Raw genomic sequence first — 27220 nt, forward strand, 5'->3', positions numbered from 1 at the left:
CAGCCATGCCATGACTTCAGGCAATGTTCAGTTGTGTTGATGGGCTCCTGCTGTAGATGGAACTACAGGTTAAGGATCATTGAGCCTGTGGACTGGGCACTGGGCTCGGTCTCAGCCTGACTGCGCCCAGTGCATGGCCCCATTACAACCTTCTGGGCAGCACTTGGCTTCTCCAGGCCTGAGGCCCCCATCTGTAAGACAAGAGGGATGTTCCCCCACATGTCACAGGTATCTTGAGGATAAAAGCCATTAGCCACAAAAGGTGCTCAGATGTTAGGAAGAGAAGGGACAAACACTCACATAATGTGTGAAGGACATACCGCCTCACAGGAGCGGGTTAAATACAAACAGTTGCCATCCCACTCTGTCCTTCCCATCGAGCAAGCACAGCCAGACACCACAGGCTTTGCATACACTGGTGGTTCTCGTCTCTCACATTGTAACATCAAAATAATTCTAAACGCAGACAGGCAAAGCTGCTATTTAAACTAGAACGCTGCCCTACTCAGCTCTGGCATACAGCTGATGCCACGGTTGGAGTGGACGTGCCTGTCTGCATGCCCACGGGCGGCTGTAAACAGAGCAAATCTCCAGTGCACAGACCTGTCTGCTCCCCAAACCCCATCTGTTGTCCCATGGTGGGGCTTCCTCCAGACCATGTCTTCAAGCTAAGTATGGCCGTGAAGGGCCATAGTGGGCACTTGGCCATCAGGCAGTAGGGAGCAACCTCCTTCTGGAGAAGAGTGGAAGTGGTTATCATGCCCCCAATGTGAGGCTGCTGCCTCTCCTGCCCTCCTTTCTACTCAGGACTGTGCTGCTGCCACTTCTGCACTGAGACAGACAATGCTGTGGGTTTCTGGGATGAAACAGGCTATACCCTGTCCCATTTGCAAAACAGCAACCACAGAGCAAGCAGGAACAGGATCTATTGGTAAAACCCACAGTACCATCTATTTGTGGAGTACACAACATCCTGAGTGAGGTTGTACAAGTGCACAGAAAAACTCACAGACTGATATGAAACCCGTGGAGGCACAAACAGGACATATTCTGTTGTTTGAAGATCCAGCTAAAGACCAGATTTCAACCATAATACTGAAACTTAATTAATCAACAATTTTTAGCTGACTGCTCTTCAAAATGCTATTTATATTTAACTCGACACATGCCAGAGAATCCCAACCATGACATAAGCAGCATTTTAACACATCCCTTACAGATGAAAACTTTCTCTCTCCATTGCCAGACATGGGGGTGAGCAGTCACCCAAACCTTTTATTCTTAAATATGTTATTGTTCTTGCAACCTAAGGTTAATCTTATCCAAGGATAAGAAACTATGGTGCAGTTGCTAAATATCAGAAAGGTTCCTGCTTGTTTATTGCCCAATATTATAAGGCAGCTTGACTGCCACATGGACACCACCCAGTCTGCCGACTGCAGCACAGACCTCCAATCTGTTCTGAAAGCTGTTGCACTGTTCTTCTCATTTAGGCTGGGAATTGAGTTGGAGTTACAGAAAAATGAAATTGCCCACATTAGTGAGCACTGAACCGTTAAAAAGGCCACCATTTGGGTTCCAACAAACACCTCTAAAACCAGCCAATTTCTATGAACCTCAGGAGCCCAGAGAGCTCAGATAGAAACTGTACACACAGGCTTACTCAAGGGACATCAGAAATTTTGCTCCAGGTTTTATTCTAGGTTCTGGTCAGAAATGCTTTAGGTCTAGTCTTTATTAGTGTTCTGAATTTGTCCTGTCAGAAGATTTGAGTCAACAGTTGTCTGCCCAGCTACGGAAGTCAGCATTGCGTCATTTCAGGTTGGCCTGTAAGACTTAAGGAAAGCATTCAAAGTTACTTTTTCCAAGCTGGTACATATATTAAATTTTTATGCGCACTAACAATGAGTTTAAAATACTCTGTTGTTGTAAAAAATAAAATAAAAAACCAAAACTAAATCAGAGACTCGGCAGCATGAGTTACAAGCATAAGATGATGAGAGAAAGCTGTGTCCTCCCTCTTTCAATAGCCCTCTTACCTTCTAGTCTGCTACTTCTGTCTCAGCAGCAATTTTCCCTTACCTCTGATGCTCATGAACTGCAGCTTCTACTCCAAACCTCTCCTTGTCCTCTGTGTCTGATAACACAGTTTTACTAAGTTTTGTGCTCTTTGTTTGCTTTTGCCTGTTTTCACTGGGGTACTTAAAGGTCTGATGGCAAAAGATGAAAAACTGCAGCATGTCCTGCTCCAGGACAAAGGCATGCAGGCAGGTGATCAACAGAAAACCTTTATCAACTGGAAGCTGATAAAACTCCTGGGGTAACACACCGATGCTATATTACTCCCAGATTCAGTTGGCTCAGAAGTAAGAGGAAATCTCATCTGTCAATTTTACCCGTGTAATGAAGAACAGGATTTGGCTGTGGGACTGGGAAGCAGATTATGTCTCCTGCAGGACAAAATAAATCCCCATTGCCAGTTGCTATGTCCAGTCTCCGCACAGCCACTTCCCCTTTGAATCTGGAGTAGTCGATGGTGTCTGGACCTTGCAGACTTAGTATTCAGTTAGCATGTTACTACAGATTTCTTAGCACAGAGCCCCAGTTTTCAGCTGAAGGTTTGGCTGGATTTTTTAGTAATTGGAAAGTGACCTATGCATGCACAAAACCACTACAGCTGATATGACATGGCATCAATAGTTCATTTGCAACGTGACATGATGATAAATTCCTTATTTTACAATAAAAATGATAGCTTTCATTTCCAAATGGAAATTTCCTTGGGTAAAGTTTTGGATGTAAAACAGGGCTGTGATTCAGAAATGAGTGGGAGATGCAAGGGTTATTTTGTTTTGTCACATAAGTGGGTTTAGTTTCGGGAAAGTGGATAGGAGCTACAGGGATTTCCATTAAATGATGGCCCAGATTGCATGTGTATTCAATGTGTGTTATAAACTTTTGCTTTCTCAAAAAATGCAGTTATTCCACTTCCAAAGAGTCTGCATGAACAATATATTTCAATTTTTAAATCACACAGACCTGCATTCTTTGAGCTTTCCTTTGAATTTCTGTTATCTCCAGATTCAAAGCAAACTTCATTTAAAACCGGTGAGTTCAAATCAAAATCACATAAAACCATAAACTTCACATGGTATACCTGAAAAAACTGTAAAGCAGTTCTGACTGGCCCTATCCCAAACCCACATTGGTTTTGACATCCAGCCAGGTGTAATCAAAATATCTAGGATTCTAGCTGGACCTGTGGAAAAAACAATACAGTTTTGATTTTAAAACAAAACCCTAACCAGATGATTTTGCATGGTTCAAAGGATCATGCCAAAGACATCAGTTGAGCCAGAGCAAGAAACTACAGAAAGAGTGAGAAAAAGAAGAAATAATTGTGCTAATGAGGTTTAATAATCATCTCAACTTTTACACAAGCCCACAAGTAAACACCAGCATTTGGAGCTTACAAATGCAACTTGTACTTGCTCCTGTTTCTTCTGCAATTCAGTGATGCACAGTGAAAGGATGCAGAAGCAAGTTACAGCTCCAAGTGCCCAGCAACATAGAACACTGTCTCATACAGCACATGTGCTCCTGTTTAGTCATATCAGACCTTTGCTATTTCTTCAACACAGCAGTAGGACATAAAGATGCTGCTCTCAAACAACAGTATCTTCCACCCTGGCATGGTCAGGACCTCACCTAGGAGGCGTAATTCTTAGAATTAGCCCAAATTGAGTTCTGCTATTATGTTCAATAGAAACAGCAGCCAAATGCAGACAGCCAGCATAAAGAAACAGCGCCCAAACAAGACCTTGTACCTTCAGTTTTGCAAACACCAGCCTCATTAAAGCTAAAAGACATTTTCAATCCACAGCAAAAGCTCCTGTCTACAACTTCCACACTGCTGCTCACAAAAGTGTAAAGGCATTATAGACTGATAAGTGCTTTAACAGACTGTATATCCATCCACTGGAGAGCGAGGTTAAACAAATACAGTAGCCAGAACATTATTGTTGGCTGCACACTCGGGTTCCCAAACTGCCTGTCTCTAACTTGAACCAGCTAGGTCCACTAGAGCAAAGCCTGCATATAACTGCGGGCCAAGGCTGGCTGTGGGGGTGCTGCGGCAAAGGAAAACAATCCCATCCCATAAGCTTTTACCACTGACAAGTACAGCAAAAGCTTTTTGTTTGCGTTTTTGTTTGGTTTGCTTTGGGTTTTTTTTTCCTTCTTCTTCCTTTGACTGAAGCGGCTTCATTTTGGAGCAGCTGACATCAGAAAAATCAAATTGTCAAAGGCAGGATGTGCACCACACTTTAGGAGGATCTTAAATATATTTTTATTATTGTATTAGTGGATTCGACTCACTCGATTCATTGTAGTTTTGCTGGTTTGGCACTCCTGCAAGGCAAAGCAGGATTGGGCTTGCTACAATCCACTTGGTAACATCCCCTCCTTCCTTCCCAAAGCTGGTCCTATAAATTTGCTTGGATGAAGAAAGCACACAGCTAGTTAGAGAAAGCCCAAAAGCAACAACAACAAATCTCTAAAGAACTTCAGCTCGATGAGGAGTTCTCCATCACAAAAACACACTGTCTGAGGCGGACAGAGATGCTTAGAAGCCCTTGAGCCACATTTCTGATAGAGAGACAAATAAAAAAATTAAGCCACATCTTTTTCAGCTATCAAGGAAAAAGAAACAACGATGCTTTTGTTTCCAGCACAGTAGGAGTAGACCCTAAATATCCCTGTACATGACCCACCACCCCTGAACCACCCCAAGTGCACACAGGGCATGGGAGCAGCTTCCAAGAGATGTGAGGCAACGCAGGTGCTACCACGAGCTCTGAAGATTGCTTGCTAAGCTTCGCCTGCGGCCGAAGCAAACAGCCGTGCAGTGGTTAATGTCAGCTCAGACCACATGATCACATTCAGGAAAGGTCAAAAGAGGGATTTTTCATTTAAAAACATCTGTGTGTTTAAAGAACAAAACTTTCTCATGTGTAGAAAACCAGGGGTTTCCAGCGCTTTTATTTTCAGAGTTAAAGTCATGCTTTTCAGCTTTGTTTAGGGTTATGGACCATGTAAACATGCTGTGTAAACCACATGCAACCCTCATCACACAGCGTTTCCACATGCAAGGATAACTGGGGGTGCAAATCTCTCTCTCCCTGGCTCCTTCTCCCTCTTCAAGCAGCAAAGCTTCCCACACTGCACTCCCAGCGAGCCAGCCAGACACCCAGTTGTTGTCCTTCCCTATATGAAGACGTACTCATGCCTCTAATCCTAAGGGTATAAGCCTGCTCTGGGCTGTCATCAGGCCTTAATTGGATACATCCAGGGAGATGATACATTGGGAAGAGGCCCTGAATTTAATAGTGAGAGGGAAGGCTGCGGTGGGGCTCCCAGGGAGTGCGGTGGAGGGGGGACAGAGGAGAGCTACCATGTGCTGTCCTGGGAGCTGAGCACAGTTACACCTCAGCAGGCAAAGCCTTGCGGTTTCCCATCCAACTAGTCAGCTCTACATCAGCATGCATTAAGATTAAATCCTGTGGCTTGTTTTTCTTAATACCTGAAGGCACAGCTTGTGGTATGCAAATCAGAAGGTTCCCCCTTGCTTCATCGGGATTTTCCTACTGAAACTGCAGAATAACAAAACTACCGCCACGCAGACAAATTCCTCTGACTGAGGTGGACCATCCAGGCAGAGTCTGTAGAGCAGCAGCCAGTTGCTTCCTCCAGCCCGTGCACATCTCCACCCAAGCAAAGGTTTGGCTGCAGTTGTCTGGGGAAGCCTGCTGCATCCCTCTAATCTCACAACAGCCCTGGTTGCTCTGATAAACCTCAAACTCCAACAAATTAATCCAGAAGACCACTTGGAGCATTTCATCCTTGATGTCCCAGGCTAACAGGGGACTTCACAGAAACTCCCAGCTGCTCCCAAAAGAAGTTACTGTGGGGATTAAAGTACAAGCATTGTCCGTGAACGGAAGCTCATGGCTCCTTCAGCCTCACTGCCTCCCAGAAGCAGTCTATGGGAGGACAGACTGGGAGCACAGGGGATGGAGGAACTCAGAGCTGCCAAGGCTTGGCCTTTCCCACCAGAAACAACTACAATGGATCTGCTCTGCTAGAAGGGCAGATTTTTCAAAGACATCCGGACCGAGAAAGGTGGAAAGAAGATCATCACAACCCTATGCTTCAGCTTCTCTCTGCCAAGAGTGATGATGCAAGGGTAAATTAACAGAAAATGGGAAAATAATATCCACTGCCCAAAGTGCTAAGCGTAAGGATTTTGGCCCAATGATCAAAGGAGCTAAGCAGAACTTGATGTTCTCCTGAAATAAGGTCTTCTCCCAGTGAGGAGGTACATGCACAGACAGATAAGGGCACTGATCATGCAAATAACCATTTCCTGCTCTGCATTACAGTTTGCAGCTGGACCCTGAGGCTACGGTGAAAACCCAGGCCTGGGGGAGGCTCCAGCTGATAGCAGGGGGAGCTGGGCCCACTTGCCAGACAGTGAATTATGTCCTCTTATCAGATTCACCACCGAAATGACCTCAGAGAAAACTGTGATCCTCCAACTTTACAGGCAGTATTTCCAAAAACGAGCGATGATTTGGGGTTCCTCAACAGTTACAGCTCCAACTAAGGCAGTATGATTCAGGAAAGATTTAGAGCAGGTCAAGAGTTTATCCAAATGGTCTGCAAGTTGTTTTTTTTTTTCTTCTTTTTAAAGCAGATACTTATTTGAAGGTAGGGACAGAGGGTTTGACTCAAGAGACCTTCAGGACAGTGCTGGTTAAGCACCATCCTCCAAAAACCATGCCTTTTAGAGACATCTCAAGATGAACACCCTAAAATTCATTGGCATTCTAAATACGAGGTCTCTTATGACAATGCGGGCTAAAATGTCTACAGTACTCCGAACAAGTAGTGCAGACAATCCTTCATTTAAAAGAAAAAATAAATTCTCCGCTCCTGGCATGAGAAAGTTTACTTTCAGCTTAAAGAAATGATCGTGTGGTTTTGGGGATGGCATTCCGTTCTGCTGAAGAATAGCACCCTGCCTGCCTGTATATCTGTGGCTTTGTAGCTACATTACAATCCTGGAGAGCTCTGTTTACATATTTTACATGTTTTCTTGTGCAGAACATGAAACCAAATTACATAGTAAAGGCCATTATGGCTTCACTCTTGCACCCTTTTCCATCCCCTCCTTCCGATCACTTGTTTTAATTCTATCCAAAATAATCAACTCAGTATTTTTATCTGCCCTTGATTGACTGGCAATGCTTCAGGCAGGTTTATTTGCTGTTGCACAGGGAAATCACGCAAAAGCTGGTGAAGCTACATGCCAGGGGGGTAGGGAGAAGACGGCCGGGGCGGGGGTGGGATGAGAAATGCCGAGAACCCTTCATGCATGAACAAAGCAGACGTGGCGATGCATTTATGCAAAATTGTTCTGCTCTGAATGGAGAGGGACCCAAGACAAACAACCCGGATGGGATGCGGGAGAGCTATCCCACGCTTACGGCTGGACATGCTCTGCATCTAAAGGCTTGTGAGCAGCAACGGCAGACGGAGAGACTGGCAGGTTGAGGGGCAAGGGCCGAGGAGGGGGGTCTCCTTTCAGAAGAGCGCATGCTAACGAGCATCGCTGCTGTCATGGGGTCTGGCTTTCCAGCTCACTGATGCCGGGGGGGTCCAAGCTGTTTTCTATTACCGCGTGTAATCTGGGTGGGTGGCTGGGTGTACAGCATATATGATCATAGAATGGTGTTACTTCCTAAAGAAGCACATAATCCTTATTATTATCCAAGACTATTCCTTTCTTGCCTTTCTTCTTGCCTCTAGCAACAACAAATGACATGGAATTCTGCTCTCATTTCCTTAGTGGTAAATATCTCCTGGTCCTAGGAAGATGGGACCAATTTCCGGCACCTGAGGATTTTTGGTTTGACCTTCATCTCTGAAAAGGTCAGACTGAACCTCTCTTAGAGCACTGATGGCTGCTTTGCTCTCTGCATCATCCTTTGTTTCTTTTATCTATTTTCTCTACAGTACACAAAGGGAACACAGTGTACCAGCCCCTGGTACTCACTGTTCTGTTTCCCTTAGATGACTTGCATATGTGTTCTTGAAAAATTATTCTAAAAACTAAGGGGGGAGGGGAGTGGAAAGAAGAAAATATCCCTTGAGTGTTTGGCAAAATTGCTTGGAATCTCCTCTGACATCTCATTGTGTTCTCTCTGTCCTCCCCTTACACAAATCAGCCAGAGGCTACAACACCAGCCATGGGGTCTGCTGGTTTACTACTGCCAGGAGCAGAGGAACACTGGAAGATGTGGGGATGGAGTGGTGAGAGTGAGGGAATCACTGCCTGTCTTAGCAGGGAGCAGGCAGCCAGGTGATGGGCAGCATTCCCTTTTCTCCAGCCAGCTCTGGATTAACTTTAAGGGTAACACTCTTTCTCAGCCATCTTTCTGCCACTCGGTCTTTTTCAAGCCAGCCTGCCTAGAAATCCAATTTCTCATTTCATTTTGCTTCAGAGACTGAGCTCAACCCTGAACAGGAGCCATGGCACTGAAGTTAGCATGTATCTTTGTAGCATCCACTCTTCTCATGGACCATCTCCTCCAACGAGGGAAAGCAGCACTGAAAATGTGTGAATAAAGACCAGTGGAGTTCCTTTGACAGAAAAGTTGCAAAATCCAGCTTTCACAGCAATACAGGTGGGAAACAAGGTTTCTAGCCATTAGAGCAAGGAGTTGGTGGGACAGTTTCCCAGTCGTTTTGTACTGGTAATGAACTGCCAAACTGTGCTAGGATAAAGACTGATTAATTCACAAACAGGGTGATGTGAGGTGGCTGACAGAGCTAAAACGCAGATTTAATGACCCCAAGCCCCTTCCAGGCCTCTGGTCCCAGAAAGCAACTCACAGCAGGCCCTGAACAGTTTTCTTTTTATCCAAGATAACATTTCCCTTTCAAGACATCTTGAACTTCCTAGTCCTGGGAGCATCTAGGCTCAATAATGTCCAGTGCCTGCAACATCTCTGAAGGATATTGAGGTTTAATCCTCAAACAGTAGCTTTACCTTTCTGTGTTCTAGTTTCCACCTCTATTAAATGGAACCAAAACCAAGCAGCATGGCTGTGATAAGGCTTAATTAATCCCTGTGCATTGAAAAAATATGAAAAATATCATCCATTAAGCCAAGGAAGGAGTAAATCCAGCCTGAATTTGCCTGACAGTCAGGGCCAGGCTCATGATGCAACTCTCCAGCCTTCAGGCAAAAGACCAAATTGGCTGGTCTGTAGTATCCGGGGGAAGGCTGAAATAAAGACGAAGTTTTGGACCCCCTTTAACTAAGTTTAGACTTGGAGACTCTGTAACCTAAGATGAAGCCTTTTGGTGGATCAGCCAGTACTGGAAATGAGCTCAGACGCGTACGGCAAACCTACATTCCTCTTGCGACAGTCTGTGCACAGTGTCCAGTTCATCTTTTTCCAGAACTGGTCTCTGATCACTCATGGTTCCTCCATTAATGTTTTTTCTTAGTGGGATTCTGCCCTCATCCTCCAGAGATTAGTGGTTCAAAGCCTGGCTCGACTATAAATAACAAAGACATTTGCAAAGCAAATCATCTTATTAAAAATGGGGATTTTTTTTATCCCTCCAACCACAACAAAACTCTTACCGTTGAAGAGCAACAGGACTTGGCTGTGAATTGGGAAGTTCAAAAAGGGCCACTTGCAGAGCCGACAGACAGACACCCTCCCTCTTCTCAGCAAGATCACCCCAAAGGAAAGGAATGGCTTCTCCATTAAAAGTTGCAGGTTTCCTCTCTTCCCACTCCTGTTCAAGATTACTCTATTTGTTGGCTTCGCTGGATCTTTGGGGAATTATCTTCAGCATTATATTTATTAGGCAGAATAAAACTGCATGGCAGAGAACTTCATCATCTTTCTTTTCAATTTTCTTATGGTATTTTCTTACCACTCTTGGAACCCTTGCTCTACCATGTTATTTCTTCTAGTAATCAGAGTATTTTTGTGCTCCTGTCTTCCCATTTTGTGGGCAATTTCAGACATACTGCAATTCTAGACATCTTTCTGCTGCTGGTGGAAGAATAGGTTTGTTGCAGTGAGTCTGGATGAATGCAATTGTGGGAACTGTAATAGGGGCAGGAGGGGGCCTCTGTTTGTGGGAAAGATGTAATAAGAATCCTCTTCCACAACTTCTTACTCCATAGCAGCCCCTGTGGGGTACCCAGAGGAGGATGGGGTGTGTTTGTCAGTCCGGGAACCAAAACAAATCCCAGGATCTGCCCGTGCCCAGCAGCCTCAGGAAAGAGTCCCCTTTTGGTTAACTGTGTCTGAGCTGTGTGTCTTTTTCTATACAGGGGGAAACCAAGCTCAAACAATGGCATAGGGAGAAAAAAAAATTATTATATATATATGGTTTCTTGGTCTAAGCAACTTCTGCACAACTGGGAGGAAATGCAATGAAAGACGTAGCTACTGGGGGACTGGCTCTCTAAATCACCAATACACACACCAACTTCCAAGTCTTGAGCACACATTGCTGTGACAGGGGTAACGAGGTCAGCAATAAGCCACCTAAAGATCCATTAGTCCCTTCTTATAATTCCCTATTATAAAGGACCAGAGGGAAACTGTAGACAAATCAGTTTTCCAAAAGCAGGAGTGCCACCAGCAAAAGGACAGGAGAAATGGCCTCTCCATCCTCCTGTGTCTGCTCTGCACCTGCCTGCCTCTGCTCCTCTCGCCCAAGCCACGGAGTGACCCTCCTGAAACAGGCCTTTCAGAGGCTTCCTCCAAAGGCACAACTGTGTAGAAAAGACACTTTAGCAAAATAGGCAAATCCTTCCTGCTCGGTGCAACCTACTCTAGAAAGAGAGACTAACATATAAGCTAATGCACTCACCCAGAGTAAACTGTGGCAAAACAAAACTGGTCTGCAATGAGAGCATGGAGACTGAGTGGACTAAGGCCATTGCAAGACCCTGGTTTCTTGAACCCTACAGGACAGCCAACTTATTACAGTGACCTAATGCACACTGCATGTTCCTGCTTAACGCTCCTCACTGATGCAGCTTCACCAGTGACGATATAACAGGGATTGTCTGGGTAGTCCATGAGTTGGCTTTTAAAATTCATGTCTTGCCAAGCCCAGGTGTGCTTAACTCGGTGTCAGGAGGTCATGTCCCACCCCCTCCTGCTTACAAGGAGGAGGTTGACCCTAGCTGGGTACAAACCAGACGGGGAAATAAGTCCCTGGGGACTTCCAATACAGAAAAAATTGCAGCTATTTACAAAACAGATCAGCTGAAGCACCCTTTGTCTGTCTGTTTATGCCTACTGGATCCATCCTTCAGCTAGTATAAATCTGCGCAGTGCTACTGCCTTTTTGTAGTCTTTGCCAGTATACACCAGCCGATGACTTAATGCTAGCATCAATAATCTTTAGCAAAGAAAGGCCCCAAGAAATAAACAGTGCTGTAGAAAACCCCACACAACCAGTACATCAACACTGATAATATTTCAGACACAGTGGATTGCAAGGAGAGGCTGTTTACAAACTCACAGCAAGAGTGGTAGGGAAAAGAACAGCTCAAGAGTGTGCAAAGCCCTTATTGCTGAATTCCTCCTGCAGTCGACAACAGGTAGCAGCATCTGCTCCAAGATCTGCGGAGGACGCCAGAGTAGAAATCAAACTGTAAAAATATCCTGCATCGGTGCTCGCATTTCTGTGCTGGTGCAATGTTGCTGACTGGTCCTCTTTGGCTTTAAATATGATGCTGTCAGTACTGAGAATATTTCTTAATCAGCACTGAAGAGTGGCTGCCAGGAAAGTAGAAGTGGCTGTCTATCAGTCTTGCTTCTGCAGAAAGAGCGATTGTTTAAAGAGGGGGGCTGTTTGACCTTTCCCTTTTTCAAATGTGTATCTCTTCGCCAAGACTGTGTCATTCTTTGTAAGCGTTTTGTTGTTCAAAACAAATCTTATACTGTGAACTTTTTTTTCCCCTCCATTAGTATGTTGCCATTCAGCAGCCTCATACTAACAAGTAACGAGATCCATCTCAAAATAATAAGCAAGTGTGGGCACCCTACTTCTAAGGGACGACCAACTCTGCAGAAACGGGCGATGTCTGAGGTGAACCGAGCAAAAAGGTGTGGGGTGGTCAGTTTGCAGAAGCAACCCTACAATAATAAGGAAGTGTTCTCTGGCTAGTGCTCATATACAATCCTCCAACTGTAAACAAGTGCACGTAGGCAGATATTGCTGAGATATACCACAACAACAAGCCAGCCTGCGATGCCTACTCACCAGAAACAGCCCAGGTAAAACTATGACAGTCATGCAGAGAAATGGGTGTTGAGATGTCGAAGGATAAGAAACATTTCAAATCATGAAGGACATACTTAAAATGCTTTAAAGCACCTTGAGAGCACTGGGGCAATTATGAGAAACAGGGATGGCTAACAAACAGGCAGCTTATGTATTCTGTATATTGCTGTACACTGCACTCAAACATATCTTTCATAGCATTCTTGACGAGAAGCCAACACAAATGCCACTCTGATTAATCAGGAAACTACCCAGCAACAACACGAAAAGTTTGCACAAGACCAACAAGCACACAACCTACTCTGAAAGATATCTGGGTGAGGAGAGGTGCTCCTTTCATCAATACAAAAAAACCCCTAAGGCTCCATGCTTGTGCAGATAATGAAGCCAAACATGTTTACACACCAGCGATCATTACATGCAGTGATTAGAGGAGATCTTAGGTTAATTTTCATCTCTGCTAGCTAACAGACTGATGACCTGCTGCCCCACCTAACCTCTCTGGAGTGACAAGTCAGGTGCTTTGACAAGCCTACGAGGCTGTCTTGTTCCTGGGGAAAACAAAGACTTTCTCAACATATATGATTAAAAAGGTCAATGAACCCCACGCACTCAAACTGGTGTAATAGGACCAGCTGAGCTAAAGCAAAAATTCCTTTTGCTGGAAGTAAATAGCACACTGTTATCTCTCCAGGGGCCAGGCAATAACAGGAGGCATGTTCCCATTCACTCTGCCAGTGTGTGATATGCTAGAGCTCTGCCTATAAATACAACAGATTTTTTTTTCCTTTTTTTTTTTCTTCTAACAAGGCTGTGACAACTTCATCTCATCTGGGTACAACAAACACGCTTGAGTTGTGGCTACACAGCAGGGCTTTCTGTTGTGTGTGTGCGTGGTGGTGTTTTTTCCACCACAGGACCATATGTTACCTACTGCACGGCGTGGCTGCGTTTCCACCAGTGCATTAGGAGAAAATCAGGGCAGCTCTCAGTGGCGGCTGCATGGGGACAGAGTGCCTGGGGACCTGCAGATAAAGCAGCACCTAAACTGGAGACTGTGGCCTTCGGACTGTGGTACAGCACAGGGAGCTCCAATGAGAAAGGAGTTACAAAGGCACTGGTAGGGGTCCAGAGGAAAGTTCCTTTTACAGTGTGAAATAATAAATGAGACCATGACAAAAAGGCAATACTGGGCTCAGGAGTCTGTCTTGGTACTATGCCAGCTAACCACGCTTTGTGCATTTAGAACTGACCTGGTCATTAATTTGTTACAGACTTGTGCAATGCGAACAAGGCCAAGTCTCTTGGATAAAGATGTTTTCTCTTGCAAGCCAACTGGAAATGCTTAGCATTTACTATTCACAGAGAAATCTGCTTGTCATATCTGTGACACGGCATTCCTCTTTGCACTGCCCGCTCAAGACACCTCCCAAATAATTAGACTGTAAGAACAACTTTGCTGCCTCAAACCGAAAGTCCACCTAATCCACTGCTCTATCTCTAGCAAGGGACAACAAGGATGCCGAAGGAGGAATATACAAAGCAGCTCTCATATATGATGATCCTTTCCCTGCTGTATCCTCTAAAAAAACAATAATAAGCAATGTGGGCTTTCCTGAGTCAGGTTGCATCTGGACTGTTGCATCTGCATCGTGTACAGGTCTGTTTTCCAGGCATTTATCTAATGTCTTTTTGAACTCATTTGGATCTAATTCTCTCAGGGAGACAAAAGGTAAAGTTATGGTAACTGGAGCTATTTATGTTACAAAGGAGACATGTAAGAAGGGGGTTAAAGCTAATGAATGGCTTTGGGAATGGATGGGACCTTTCTCAGAATAGAACAATAGGGTGCTTTTATGAAACTCTGAGACAGAAAACACAAAACTATTAAAGAAAGAACACTCTTTTGTACTATTCGGCATTAGCCTTCAGATCTCATCGCCACAAGATAGTACCCTGTGCTAGCTGCAGAGGGCTTGCCTAGTCTTTTAGGTGATGTTAGTCGAGGTGACTCCAACACCGCTTACTGAATCAAACAGGCCACAACTTCAGCCAGTTTTTAGTTGGATGACTGGCACTGAATTTCAACTCTTCACAACTAATCAGGCTCAGAATGAGGGAAACTGGCCTTCCTTGGTGAAGCAGCAAGTTAACAGGCAGGGGTAACATCACACATGAATGCTGACCATCTACAGTGTCACTCCTTGATGGACTTCACTTTCCAGGAGAGGAAAGGGAGTATGCTTCCCTTACCTGGGTTGCTGCTGGCTGACCAATGACCACCCATCCTGGACACTGCTGGTCACTGTGATGTGAGACAGAGACATTGGAAGCCCACTGATCAAGGAAGCCTTTGGGAGTGTAAACTCCACAGTCTTTGATGCTGGTCATTTGCTCAAATTCCTCGCACACTCCATCACCATCATGGAAATAGCACCTGCTGGGTTCATCTGTCAGGAAAAGCAGAAAAGAGAAATCACAAAGGACTGGCTACACATGTCTGAAACCTAGTTGCTAGGACCAGATAGCATCAGTGGTCATGTATCTGCTGGACCAGGTCACTGGGAAGTGAAAGCATTGGTCACTTCTAGGCAATAGCAAGGTGATTAGAACAAAGCCAAGCAACAACAGTCAACTTCTATATGGGCAATTCCCCCAAGATATTTTCTAATGTAAGGGGGTTTCTGCTTATTTTCATCTATCTCCATTTAAAAGGATTGAGACAGAAAAAAGCAGAAATAGAAAATACATAGAGAGACAATGTGGGTGTTGGCATAATTCCACTGACTTGGATGGAAAAATGCCAACAGAGGGTCTGGTCTACAATGTTTCCCTTCTTGTTTTTAAAAAATATCTGCAAAACAACAACAGCAACTGTGAATTTAGGGATAGCAAAAATTTCCAAGCTCACGGTTGTAGTGACCAAAGGGCCAAACAGATCTGTTTATCCACAGAGCAGATACAGTATACACAGTGTGAGGGTAAGCTTGCCACATACACACACCGCTTCAACCAACATGACTCAGATTTGACCTGAAAGGATCAAAAGCAGCAGAAGACTTTATTATCCTTGTCCATTTATTCTGTGGCTTCTCTAATGAGACTGCCAACAAAGATGCCAAATTTTTGAGGTTGTTTCTGTAACACTGGCCCATTAAAAACTGAACTGAGATCCATCTACTCTTTTCAAACAGACTGCATAGCAATAATGACTTTCAGTCATTAGAGTACTCTGTGAAATGGAAACCTTTGACCTGTTGGTATCCTATTTTGTATTGTATTATCATTGCCAGTCCCCAGAGGTATCCAGTTCTGACAGCCTGTTGTATTTTTGTCTGGCAAATAAGCCTGCTGAAAAAATGGTACGAAATTAGCCAGGGCTGCTCACTGGACTGATGGAAATGATCCCTAAGGAGAGTCCTGTTGGTAGCATTGGACTATCTCAAGCTAGGTGTCAGAAAATCCAACGGCTGCTCAATTTTGAGCTACTTCCAAACTACTAAATCCCCTGTTTATTTTTCCTCCTAGTTTACACAGTGAAATACCATCATGAGCCAGAAAAAAAATCAGTTTATTGCAATTCAATTATTTAATGACTTTCACTCCTTTTCCCCTCCCTTCCTCCCAATCCCCTGTGCAAAATTCCAGGTCCTTAAAAGAGTGTGAGTTTGAAAGAATGGAGAAGTCTATCAGGGAAGAAAGTCATTATGGCTTCATTTCATCATGACCTCTGTGGGCAATCTGTGTACATGGATAAGTGTGGGGAACTCTTGTATTTGCTGGGCCACTACTCCGAGCTGGTGAAAAGGAGCCAGCGTGAATCTGGAAGCCGTCCAGCTGCATGAGCGCAGCCTTGCGTCTGAGCGAATATTCCCGGGGTGGTCAAACTTCTTGACCCTACATGTCACATCTTAAAATCTTCATATGGCTGGAAGCCACCAAATATATACCACACACCTCGAAGAGCTGGCAGGAGGAGCAGCTTGGGAGAGTGCTTCACAGACAAAAGATGACAATGGCTCCCCAGGGTGTCCCATTACTCCAGGGTGGGAGAGGGCTCGGTGGATGTGCAGATGGGCCCTAAGGCAACCCAGCAGTGCTGGCCCCAGCGGCCGCTGCCTTGCCTCCTCCCACGGCAGGATTGCCCAACAGTCCTGATGCCAGCAGGGCCCTGCTACTCCTCATCTGGTATTGACCCAGCTGGGAACATGTGCTTGAACTACTCATGAACCACAGTGCCCCAACAGCCCCGGCTGGGACACCCCTGTAACACCCCTTGGTTCTCTGCAGGGCTTATCAACGCTGGCACAGCATGACACCAGTGTGGCTCCTTCACCCCTGGGAGAGACACGCTCTGTGTCTGGCCAGCTCAAGGAAGGGGCAGAGCGAGCATGTAACCATGATGGCCATAGAGTCAAACTCTTAGTTCCCTGATCTTATCTTTCTGCATCTCGTCTTCTGCTCCTCTCTCTGCAGAGACGTATCAAAGCGTAGGCCAGGTCTCTGCTGTACGCAGGAACAGTAGGATAAAGCTGAGCGGCTCACCCACCTCAGAGCACTATGTCCTAGTTTGAGTGAGAGTCTCAGTAGAAATCTCTGAGAAATATTCAGCCCTGGAAAGACTGTGGTCAGCAATCAAAAATCCTCAAAAACAAATCCCAAACCTATGAAAATACGTATTTTCAGAAAAAGAGTTTCTTTGTCATTTTATGAAAAGTGGTTTATTTCTGTAAAAAGGAATAAAAAAAAGGAAAATACCTACCATATTAAAAAGACCCAAGCTTCAACCTATAAACACATGCACAGATATACACTTACAGTGGAACACCAGCACCCAAGTGCATCCTGCTACACACCCACACTGACAGAAACACTGACACCCAAACACATGTACGTTCTCTTTACACATCCCCAATGCAGCCACCTCACCGATGCAAACACCCAGAAACTCACAGCCTAATTTTAGGCATATGCATTCAGACAGTGTTTCCCTGGCCTTTCCTGAAGCACTGACTTATTTTCACAACAGGCCCTGAACTAAGTACAACATTTATATAGCAACATACTCCTGCACTGGCTCCAAATGTTCCCTCCTAATGCGATGATAAACGTAATGGGCTTCTGATAAGATCATGTGTTTGGGATAAAAGAATACTCAAGACCTACTCCAATCCGATGACTTAATTCATAGTCACATGGATGGGAAGGCAGCCTTTGAATAGCTGTGATCCAGGCCAGTGTGTGATCCTAACAGAGGCTAATTTGTTCCTGATTATGCTTAAGACCCCAATAAATCTGTCTGCTCGGAGTCTGCAAAACCCGAGGGAGGAACCGAATGGAGAGCCTGAGATGTCTGAATTAAATGGAGACTGCCTAAATGATTAACAAAGTCTTACTGAACTGCAGTGTCATGAGCCCTTCTGCTGTGCTAGTCCTGGAGAGAGGCTGCACCCTGCCCTCCATCGCAGCGCTGGCTGGATGACACTGCGCACAAAGGCTGAGGGATGAGGTACCCGCTCGCCTTTGTGTGCTTTGAAAAACGATGGGGGAAAGCGGCTTTACCGTTTTCTTTCAAGGAAGATCTGTAAGTCCTACTATTGACATGCCATCCTGAAGCGTTCAGTGTCATGCTTTGAGGGGAGTGTTGGTTAGAAGAGGGGAAGACCCTTCCTGCCTATAAGCTTCCTACTTCTGAGTAATGGCAAAGAGGAGGACTTCTTTAAATCCTTCCCAGACCCTGGTGAGGGGACTGATGAGGGCATCGACCTATGCCAGCCAAATGTGGTGCAACACTGGGTGTGCTGCCAAAAAGAAGCAGAGACTCTTCCTTCCGCAGGTACTAAGCACCAGCTCTGACTCCTGATTCTTACTGGGGTCTTGCATCCTTGGTAGGTTACATGTTGGGCTTTACACTTTAATGAGCAAAGTGAAGAACGACCAGATTGTTTCTTCCTACGATTGCCCTCACAAAATAAAAACTAGCAAGCTTCTTCCCTTTCCACAGTGGTGTGAACACAGCTCAGTTAAATCCGTAGAGTCCTACAGGCTCAAAGTCGGGGAGGGCAGTGTCAGGAGTGATATATTTCTAGGAAGCAGTAGCTAACATCTTTATTTCCATAATGGTACAAAATGCCTTTTCTGTTCTCAATTACTGTGACATGAAACACATCCAGAGCCTTGGTAATATGAATTAATTTTTGTCTCCACAGATGTCTATAGGTTCCTAAGATCTGTTAAAGGTCATAGTGATGCATTGGTCGTGTATGGCCTGCATCATGGACTATGTTCATCAACACCATTGACTTCTCACTTCAAAGTTGAATCTGATTTGAAGGAGATATGGAGGAAGGGAACATGAAGGAAATCTGATTTGTTCTCAAGGAAAAATGGCTTCAAAAAATTAAAAAGCAGTTGCCTGGAAATCCAGCTGAAACCTAGAACAGCAAAATGTCTGCAGGCGTAGCACCTGGCAGCAGGAGACAGCATCTCTGGGGATTGACAACAGATGCTGAAGGATCCTGAGCTGAACTCAGGGAACATGTATTCATTCAGGCAGCCCGAGCTCCTTTTTCCTGACAAAGTTCTTACTGAAGGCACAAAAATGTTGGGGCCAAAACAATGACCCTCTCTTGCCCTTGCTTTGAGAAAATGCAGCCTCTGATTCTGCAAGGATTTCTGTGACATCTGGGGATCCCCGAATGCTCTGTGGCAGCCACCAACCTGGAGAAGGGGGATTTGTTGGGGAAACAGAATGGCAAGGCCTGGCCTGCTTACTGTTGCAGTTGTGTTTTGAGATCAAGAATGATCTTGGGGATCTTGTGTGTTACACCAGAAAACGATGCAAACTCCGTGTGTTCCTGCTTCTCAGGCTGAACAAGTGCAGTGCAAAAGGCAGCCTTTTGTATTGAAATACAAACTCCTTCTCTGGGATTCAGAAATGGAAGGATGCACAAGGTAAAGAAGAGGATTCAGAGAGTGCCTGCCGGACAGGTCTGGATGAGCAGGTAACTCCCCATCACAGTTAACTGTTTGACGCGAGGCAAGAAAATCGTCAGCTAAACAAATGAAGCCTGGTACAGATTAGGAAGCAGACATGCAGGATATATGCTTATCTGTGATAGGCAGCCTTCCACCTCATTTAAAAAAAAAAAAAAAAGAGATTAAGAGATCCAATTCATAGCACAGGGCACATCCTCTGATGAGGCATTTAATGTCCAAGCTGCATAGTCAAAGTGCTGGGGACAGACACTTGGGGCAGCTTCCTGTTTTCAGCTAGAACGCAATGATTGGCATCAGCATAGTCTTCTTTTGTGCAATAACTACTATTTTTCAAAGGCCAGACAAAAAAAAGAGTATTTTTAAGCTCAGCTGTTTACTTAGGGATGTTTCCAACTATAACAAGCTTCATGCCACATAACTATTTGTCCAAAAAAAAAAAAAAGAAAAAAAAAAGGGGGGACAAAAATGCAGAAGCATTGTCTTAGAGTAACAAACTCCTGGAACAGAGCAAGCTTTGTATTTTAACCCCTGAAAGGTCTGTCCAGGGGTGTGTGGGCCTTTTCAGACACGGTGAGGGCCAAATCACAGGCTCACTGAAGTCAGCAACTTCTGCAGAAGCAGGATTTTACCACCACGTCACTTAATCGGAATCTCCAGCACTGGTGTTTATGTTCACAGATGAGAAGAAACGCATCCAGAGGTTTCTATCACAAAAGGAGAAATAATTCCACTGCAGATCACATGAACCTGGCGGCTGAGTGATCGCAGAACCTGCTCCATTTATTTCTATGGGAGTTTCACCTTTGGCTTCAGTGGGAAGACAGTGAATAACATGGCCTGCTTCCAGGATATCTGCTAATCTCTTCTTTAATATTGAAGAAGCCAGAGACAGAGATGTTTCCTGCTACAGTAAAATATTCGAGAGTTATTTTCCTTCCTGGATGTTCTGATGTGAAAAGAGGAAAACCATTACACGGAGCTTGGGCAGACCTTTCCGAATAAAGTTGCATATCAATAAATTGTGACATTTTCCTTCAATGAAATAAAACAGACACCTTGGAAATGAAGACAACACGGGTGTTGCAATCTACTGCAGAACATCCAGGGGCCTTGCAGGAGGCTTTTTTTCTGTACAATATGACAATCGTGTCTGAGCATCTCCCGAACCGAGCAGGCGAGCATAATGCATTTGTGGAGTGTGGCTCCCTGGTAATTCAGCTGCTTCGTGGAAATACATTCCTGGGCTTGTCCTTTGTCTGGCGTGACTCGGCTCATCGGTATGATATAGCGGTTGGAGCACAATAATTATGCAATTGATCTGCATGCTGCAGACAGATACAATTACAACTCCCTTGCAGAGCCCGGCACTGAAATTTGATATTTCGCCTCCAAGAACATGAGCCTTTGTCACTTAAGCGAAAGGATATTTTCCATCACTGGCAGTGGTAGTAGGACCTTATCTGCTCTGCGGCTAGCCAACAGGAGCCATTGTGGCCTTCCCCCAACCCTGGGCAACCAGGCGTGTTATAAAAGCTCTACAACATGCATTCTCTCCCCACCTAATCTTGTTTCCCTCCCTGGGTGGTTGGATAAATCAGAAAAGTGATGCTGAGAATATTTCAATATTTCCTCAGACTTGCTCAGATTTATTAGCTAAACTTGGAGACTGTTTGACTGAATCTTGAGGCTTCTGTCACACAAGGCAGCAACCACTATGACCACGAGAAGGCGAGCCAGTGTAGCCCTGCTTGACACCTGGCCCGCTTGCTTGGGAGGCTGGGAAGGAGCCCAAGAGAAAAAACCCAGAGGTGCCATTCACCAAGGAAAACAAACTGCTTGTTTGTGTGTGTGGTTGGATGTTATTGCAAAGGAAGGTCTTGTGCTCAGCATCAACCTCTGAGCACAGCAAGTTGCTGCTGAGTCACAGAGGATGGTCTATAGAGGGAAGTATGACCAGCCATGAAAGCCTCTCTGATCCATGGAGAGTAATGTGTGAGGGATGCAACAAGCAAAGGAGTAATTCTTCTGCCGGGCTCTCATTGTAGCTTTGTCCTAAAAACCAAAGCTGGATTGAGCTGGGCTGGAGTCACTGGCCTAGGGAAAAATGCAGGCAAATACCACCCCAGCCCACATTCTCCCCCACAAAAAAGCATCTGTCCTTTGTATTCTGCTGCCTGAGATGCCTGCTCTCTCTGCTCTGTGGCTCAGCTGGCCCTGCTAAGATTGCACTATTAATGATGACAATCTGAAAATCACTTTAAGAGACTTTATGACGATGCTATGATTACTAACTTGCCAAATGACTGCTTAGACGTTTTAGAACATGTAGCCACACTCCCATGAGCTGCAGGAAACAGTCAGCTTCAAAGTATTTGCCTTAAGCTGAAGGATTCACGCAAATATCATCTGAATAGCCCCGGTTAGTAAATTCATTGCTATTTGCTATGAAATTCTGCTACAGAACCTCAGCTTCTTTATCGACAGCAATACTCTTTCCCCAGCTCCTTGGTCAATGCTTTAGTCTTATTGATGCCCTGTGAGATGCCGAGTTTTGCTTGCAAGGTGGCTCGGTTTCTCCCATGCTGTTGTTCTACTGAAAGCCCTCAGCAGGGTCAGCCAAGGCCTATTTAATGTTCGTGAAAGAAGGCGAAATCACCATTAGCTGCTGCGTGGGGCCTCGGTTTCAGCAGTCAAAGCTGTGTTCCTGTGCAGGGGTATGAGGAAGGGAGGGGGAGAGGATGGGAGCGAGGCGCGCTCTCAAAGCATGCCCACAATGAATATGGATGGTCATCCATCAATTTATTTTAAGCACATTACTCCTCTGTCAGAAAGGGAAAAAAAGGAAAAAGAAAGAAAGAAAAGAAAAGACATATAAAATTAGGTTTGTGTCACTCATTTAACACTGCAATTTCCCTAGAGGATTATGCACCAAACAGAGATAGCAAGCTCATGAATATTAATCATTTCCCTGAATGCAATGCAGCCCACCAAACAATAAGATTAGGGGAAAGTGCTATGCTTAATTTATGGATAATGGGAGAGGTAAAAGATAGAGCTCCCACAAAGGTAAGGCTCACAGCTGGAGGGAGAGGCCTCTGAGGAGGAGAAGGACAGATCCAGATTTGTAAGGTAGCAAAAAAACATCTGAGGCCAAGCAGAAGCGAAAGAAAAGGTCTTTAAGGATCATTGTCAAATTAAAATACTTGTCCCTGAACAACCACTGGCAAATCAAGCTTCAAGCATGCTAGAAATTGGTAGTAAATTCAAGAGCTAGATATATTTATTTTATCCTTTCCTCTACTCTGCACCTTTTCTTTGTATTTTACATCTCTGAAGCCCTGATCTAACAAACTACAGAGACATGTGCCTAACCTGAAACGTTCACGTTCTTCAGCGGGACCACGCACATGTGGAATTTAGCAGAAGCGCTGCGCTGATTTGCTGTAAAATGGCTTTAGTGAAGAGTCCCTTATAAGCAAAGGAGATAAAGTATAGCAATAATAACACCAATAAGATGTGACTAAAAACCCCATAAATTACCAGGCAAACTTAAGGGTAGATAGAAGTTCAGAACCTACTTTCCCAGCTGTGCTTCGATGTGTCTATCAGTCTTTACTCATCTCTTTTCATATTACTTTCTCTCCCTCTCCCTTCTTTTTTATTGATCTCTGCATCTTTTTTATCATAGCCTTCTCTTTCTTCAGCACTGGTGAGCTAAATCAATGCATAATGCACATCACACTCAACAAAAGGAATGCAAATGAAAGCAGCATTCTTTTTCAATGTCCACACATATATCTAGATGCATGGGTACAATGTTGGTGTTGGGAGAGTGCATACCAAGGACAAGGTGCTCAGCTGCTTGTTAGACACCCATTTCTCAACCATCCGATGGGAACGGATCAAGTGCTAAAAACCTCTGGGTTCCCACAACTGCAAATCATAACTCTGATGACTGGGGCCCATTTTACACAGGACACACAGGCTCGAACTTGGCTGAGATTTGCAGTAATTGCCAAAATCAGTTATCCCGGGAGTAATCAAGAGCAAGGTGAAAGAAAAGCAGCCAAGAAGTAGGAGAGGGGTGCATCAGTCACAGCAGACATGACTTACAGTCGCTTGATCCTACAAATCAAAAGGCAAAGTGAAACTTTCCCCATGGGACCAAATTCTGTGCCGAGGGGATAAAATATGCAAAATCCACTTTGCAAAGGGGGGAGAAAAGTAGAGTTGGTAAATTTCAGGATGGGGAAGGGTGAGCGTACTGCAGAACTTAAAAAAGGAGTACTGCCAGATGCTTTCACTAATTAATTAATTATTCTCATTGTCACTCTTCAGCATGTTGCAGGAAGAAACTGCTATTAATCTTATCTGTTTTCTGTTACTCGGCTTTGTGTTCAGAGAAGGCCAGGACAGCCTGACAGTAAGACCACACAGTTTTCTTCCCTGCCTCCCTCCTTCCTTCCCCCGCGCCCCTCCTCCCACAGCAGAGCAGATTGATCCACTGTTATCTGATTAGAGAGGAAAGGAGGAGGGAAAACAAAACCGAGGGGAAAAAAAGTATAATTTTATTACAGGCACTAGTGTAAAGTGTCTTGAGAGCCTTGTGCCATTTATTCAGAGGGAAGTTGGACCAATTAAAAAAAAAAAAACCATAAACCTCATGATCCTAATAGGCAAAGGGAACAACAGAGTCAGAGGGACACCTGCAGACAGGCTGCCTCCACCCTTGGAGATATCCAGAATGCAGCTGGACATGACCCTGAGCAACACGCTCCAACTTTGAAGCTGGATCTAACTTTGAAGTTGGCTCTCCTTGGACCAGAGATCTCCAGAGACTCCTTCGAACCTAAATTATTCTGTGATTCATGGCTCTAAATCTAAAGCTCGATGGTGTTCGTGGGCTCTGTTGTATTTCTCTTCTGCCAAGTGAGGTGACTTGTGCAGTCCCTGCTTTGGAAGGGAGAAACCCGCTCGGGCTTTGCTATCAAACTTCCTGCTATGGAACCCCCCAGAATGATGCCCCTTCAGCCCTGCCTTTGCAAACAAAATGTTTAGTGATTATTTTCAGCCCTTTGGGACCCAATCCTGCAGACAATTTGTGACAAGCATTGCATTCGCTGTTGTGGTTAGATTTGCTGAAGTCTAAAGAATGCCTCGTGTAGTTCAGAAACATGCCTGGAAGGCAGCATTTGCAAGATCAAACCCTGAGGCCCCCAATTCAGCGAAGCCTCTGAACATGTGTTTGAGGCTCACTGAATTCTTTGATGAAGGGGAGTGATTCCCGGGGCTCTAAACAGCTACATAATACAACAAGAACATCACTGCAAAAATAACACTGTCTGAAATAATTACTTGGTGTCCTACAGGATTATAACATGTGTTAGCCTTGTAAACGTGGAAATAAAGAACACTTATTTTGCTGTGCTCCTCAAACAGGGACCCATGCATTCCATATTTTCCAAGAAAACACCACACCAGTCTCAAAGAAGACTTTTGTTTGTCTAAAGGCAGAGAATTGGGTCTGATATTATTTGTGGAGAACAAGGAATTTCTGCTCTTTTTAATTATTATTTGTTAGGTAACATGGACAGCCATTCACTTTCCCAACATCTTTATGTTTTCTGGTGAGATTTTAATGCTTGATATGTTAAAACAGAATGAAAATCAGGACCATTCATTTGTATAAAAGATTAGCCAGCAATTTCTCTCTAGCTCTTGATGTCACAACTCAGGGGGGTCCAGCACCCACAAAAGCCAACAGAACCTGTTTCCCAGATGATACTACCTTCTCCAAACCTTTCCTAGGGACTTGATGAAGGCAGAGTTTGCCCCAAACCAACAGGAGCTGCCCTTGCAGACCCTGCCTGCACACTGAGGCCACCACCACCACAGCAGCTGCACACCACAATTGTAAAGTTACACAACAAAACATTTGTGAGGTCTGCAGACATGCACCTTTCCACCAATTCAGCTAATCTGATTCACCTAAGTGAGTCCTCACATTCAGTATTTCACAAACAATTTAATTTCATTCACTTTTGTAATCCAGGACCGGTACAAAACCACAACCATGCAAAGCCCACGACAAACAAACAACTTTTTATCTCTGGAATTCCCCTTTCCTTTTCAACACAAGCAAATCTGAAAAATCACTTCCTCTGTAACAGCATAGAAAAATCTGTGTGTATGTTTTAGTTGCTTCATCTTCTAATCATATTGCTGTCAGACAGGGTTTTTTCCACACTCTTAACCAGCCCTGTTGCTGGTCCTGGTGAAGAACAGGCTCCTGCACTCACCTGGCAGGACACTGCTGTGCAGTCTGAGGCTCGGGACATCCCACTCTGACTCCTGCCCATGGACTTGGTTGGAACATGATGCAGCTCCTGCCCAGCCCACACAACGCACTTTCCCTGAGAACCCACATACATGGGGGAGGACCCTGGTTACGTCCTAACGTAACGCTGGGATGTGTCAAAAGCACAGACCTGGACCAAGGACCCCAGACCTGCTGTTGAGCAGGACGATACAGATGCAGCCTTGCTGGAACCAGCCTTGCACTACGCCTGACTTTTGGAGAACCCAAAAAACATTTGCATAAGTGTTTATCTCACTTTCAAAATATTATGACTAATATCTCTCAGTGCTTGAGGCTCTAATGCAGCAAGTTACTTGAAACACAAACGTAACTCCAAGACCACCAATAGTCACAATTAGCTTCGACCATAAATACGCTCAGATTTCAATAGAACTACTTACATATGTAAATATGTAAATAAGTACATCACCAAATTGGGCCTCAAGTCTCACTGCGTGGGATGCTGAAGTAAAAATGAAGCCGTTATGATGAGACAAGCAGTCCTCAGCTTACCACCCAAGGGAAACATGGTGCCTGTGAGGTCCTTTATATGTTGCTCCAGGCCCAAGAGATAATTGTCAGATTGCCAAAAAGAGCAAATTTTAGTCCTGCCACCATTATCTGCTTAGGACTGATGCCCTGAGCTGAAGGCATGGGATCACTAGATGGGACAGAGTATTTGCTTGGTCAGTCCAGATAAGGAATCTCATAAAATATCTTGAGAAAAAGCTGACCCTTTATAAACATTAACTCTGGTTTCAGAAGCTCTGCATGTTTCATCCTTCCCCAAACCTCACCGAGCCCTGGCTGGGAAATGGAACCATACAACCAAGGGCTGCCCCACAGAAGGTTCAGTGTAAATTGGTCTCCATTTCCCTTCTCTGCCCCCAGCATTCCTAGAGAGTTTAATAAATATGTAAAGCTCACAACTGCAGCCCTGCTATCCCCGATAGCTTGAGCATCTTCCGGCCATTGTGCTTACAGGTTTTGCTAATCAGAGCAAACCAGGCTTGCAAATGAAATCTGATTAAGTAGTTTTCACCTCTGAAAAAGGGGATTAGCTAGACCTTTGATCCTCAGATATTGATTTGCAACTCAAAGGAGGTGTGACCTCAGCTGGACTTGCTTCTGGTCTCAGTCCCTTCCCCTTTCACTCCTCCTCCTGTTTACTAGAAAAAAATCAGTTCATGTCTTCTCACGCAGCCAGATCTAAAGCCTATTGAAGCCAGTGGAAAACCACCCACTGACTTCAATGAGCTTTGGATCAGTCCCACAATGGCTGACTTAGCCTTAAGTCCCAGGCTGTTTCAAAGCCAGCAGAACCAATTTCCCATCAAAATGACCAGAAGCTGGGAAGATATGTTCGCCTTTCAAACCTACAAATTCCACTTTTTTCCTTTCTTCCATGACAACTCTTCAGCTGGAAATGCTGAAAATAGTGTTGATTTTATCCTTGCGCTCTGCATAGAGTCG

General features: G+C 44.7%; 1 protein-coding gene across 1 annotated transcript in view; it reads right to left on the bottom strand.

Annotated features, from left to right (window-relative positions):
• Positions 1 to 27220, bottom strand: part of PAPPA (pappalysin 1) — a 183070-nt gene that overhangs the window by 62320 nt on the left and 93530 nt on the right. The window contains exon 10 of the mRNA XM_074923417.1: positions 14644 to 14840. Coding sequence (XP_074779518.1) covers positions 14644 to 14840 — 197 coding nt within the window. The remainder of the gene's footprint in view (positions 1 to 14643; positions 14841 to 27220) is intronic.

Source organism: Athene noctua, chromosome 20 (assembly GCF_965140245.1).
Source record: "Athene noctua chromosome 20, bAthNoc1.hap1.1, whole genome shotgun sequence".
In the NCBI taxonomy this organism is placed as follows: domain Eukaryota; kingdom Metazoa; phylum Chordata; class Aves; order Strigiformes; family Strigidae; genus Athene; species Athene noctua.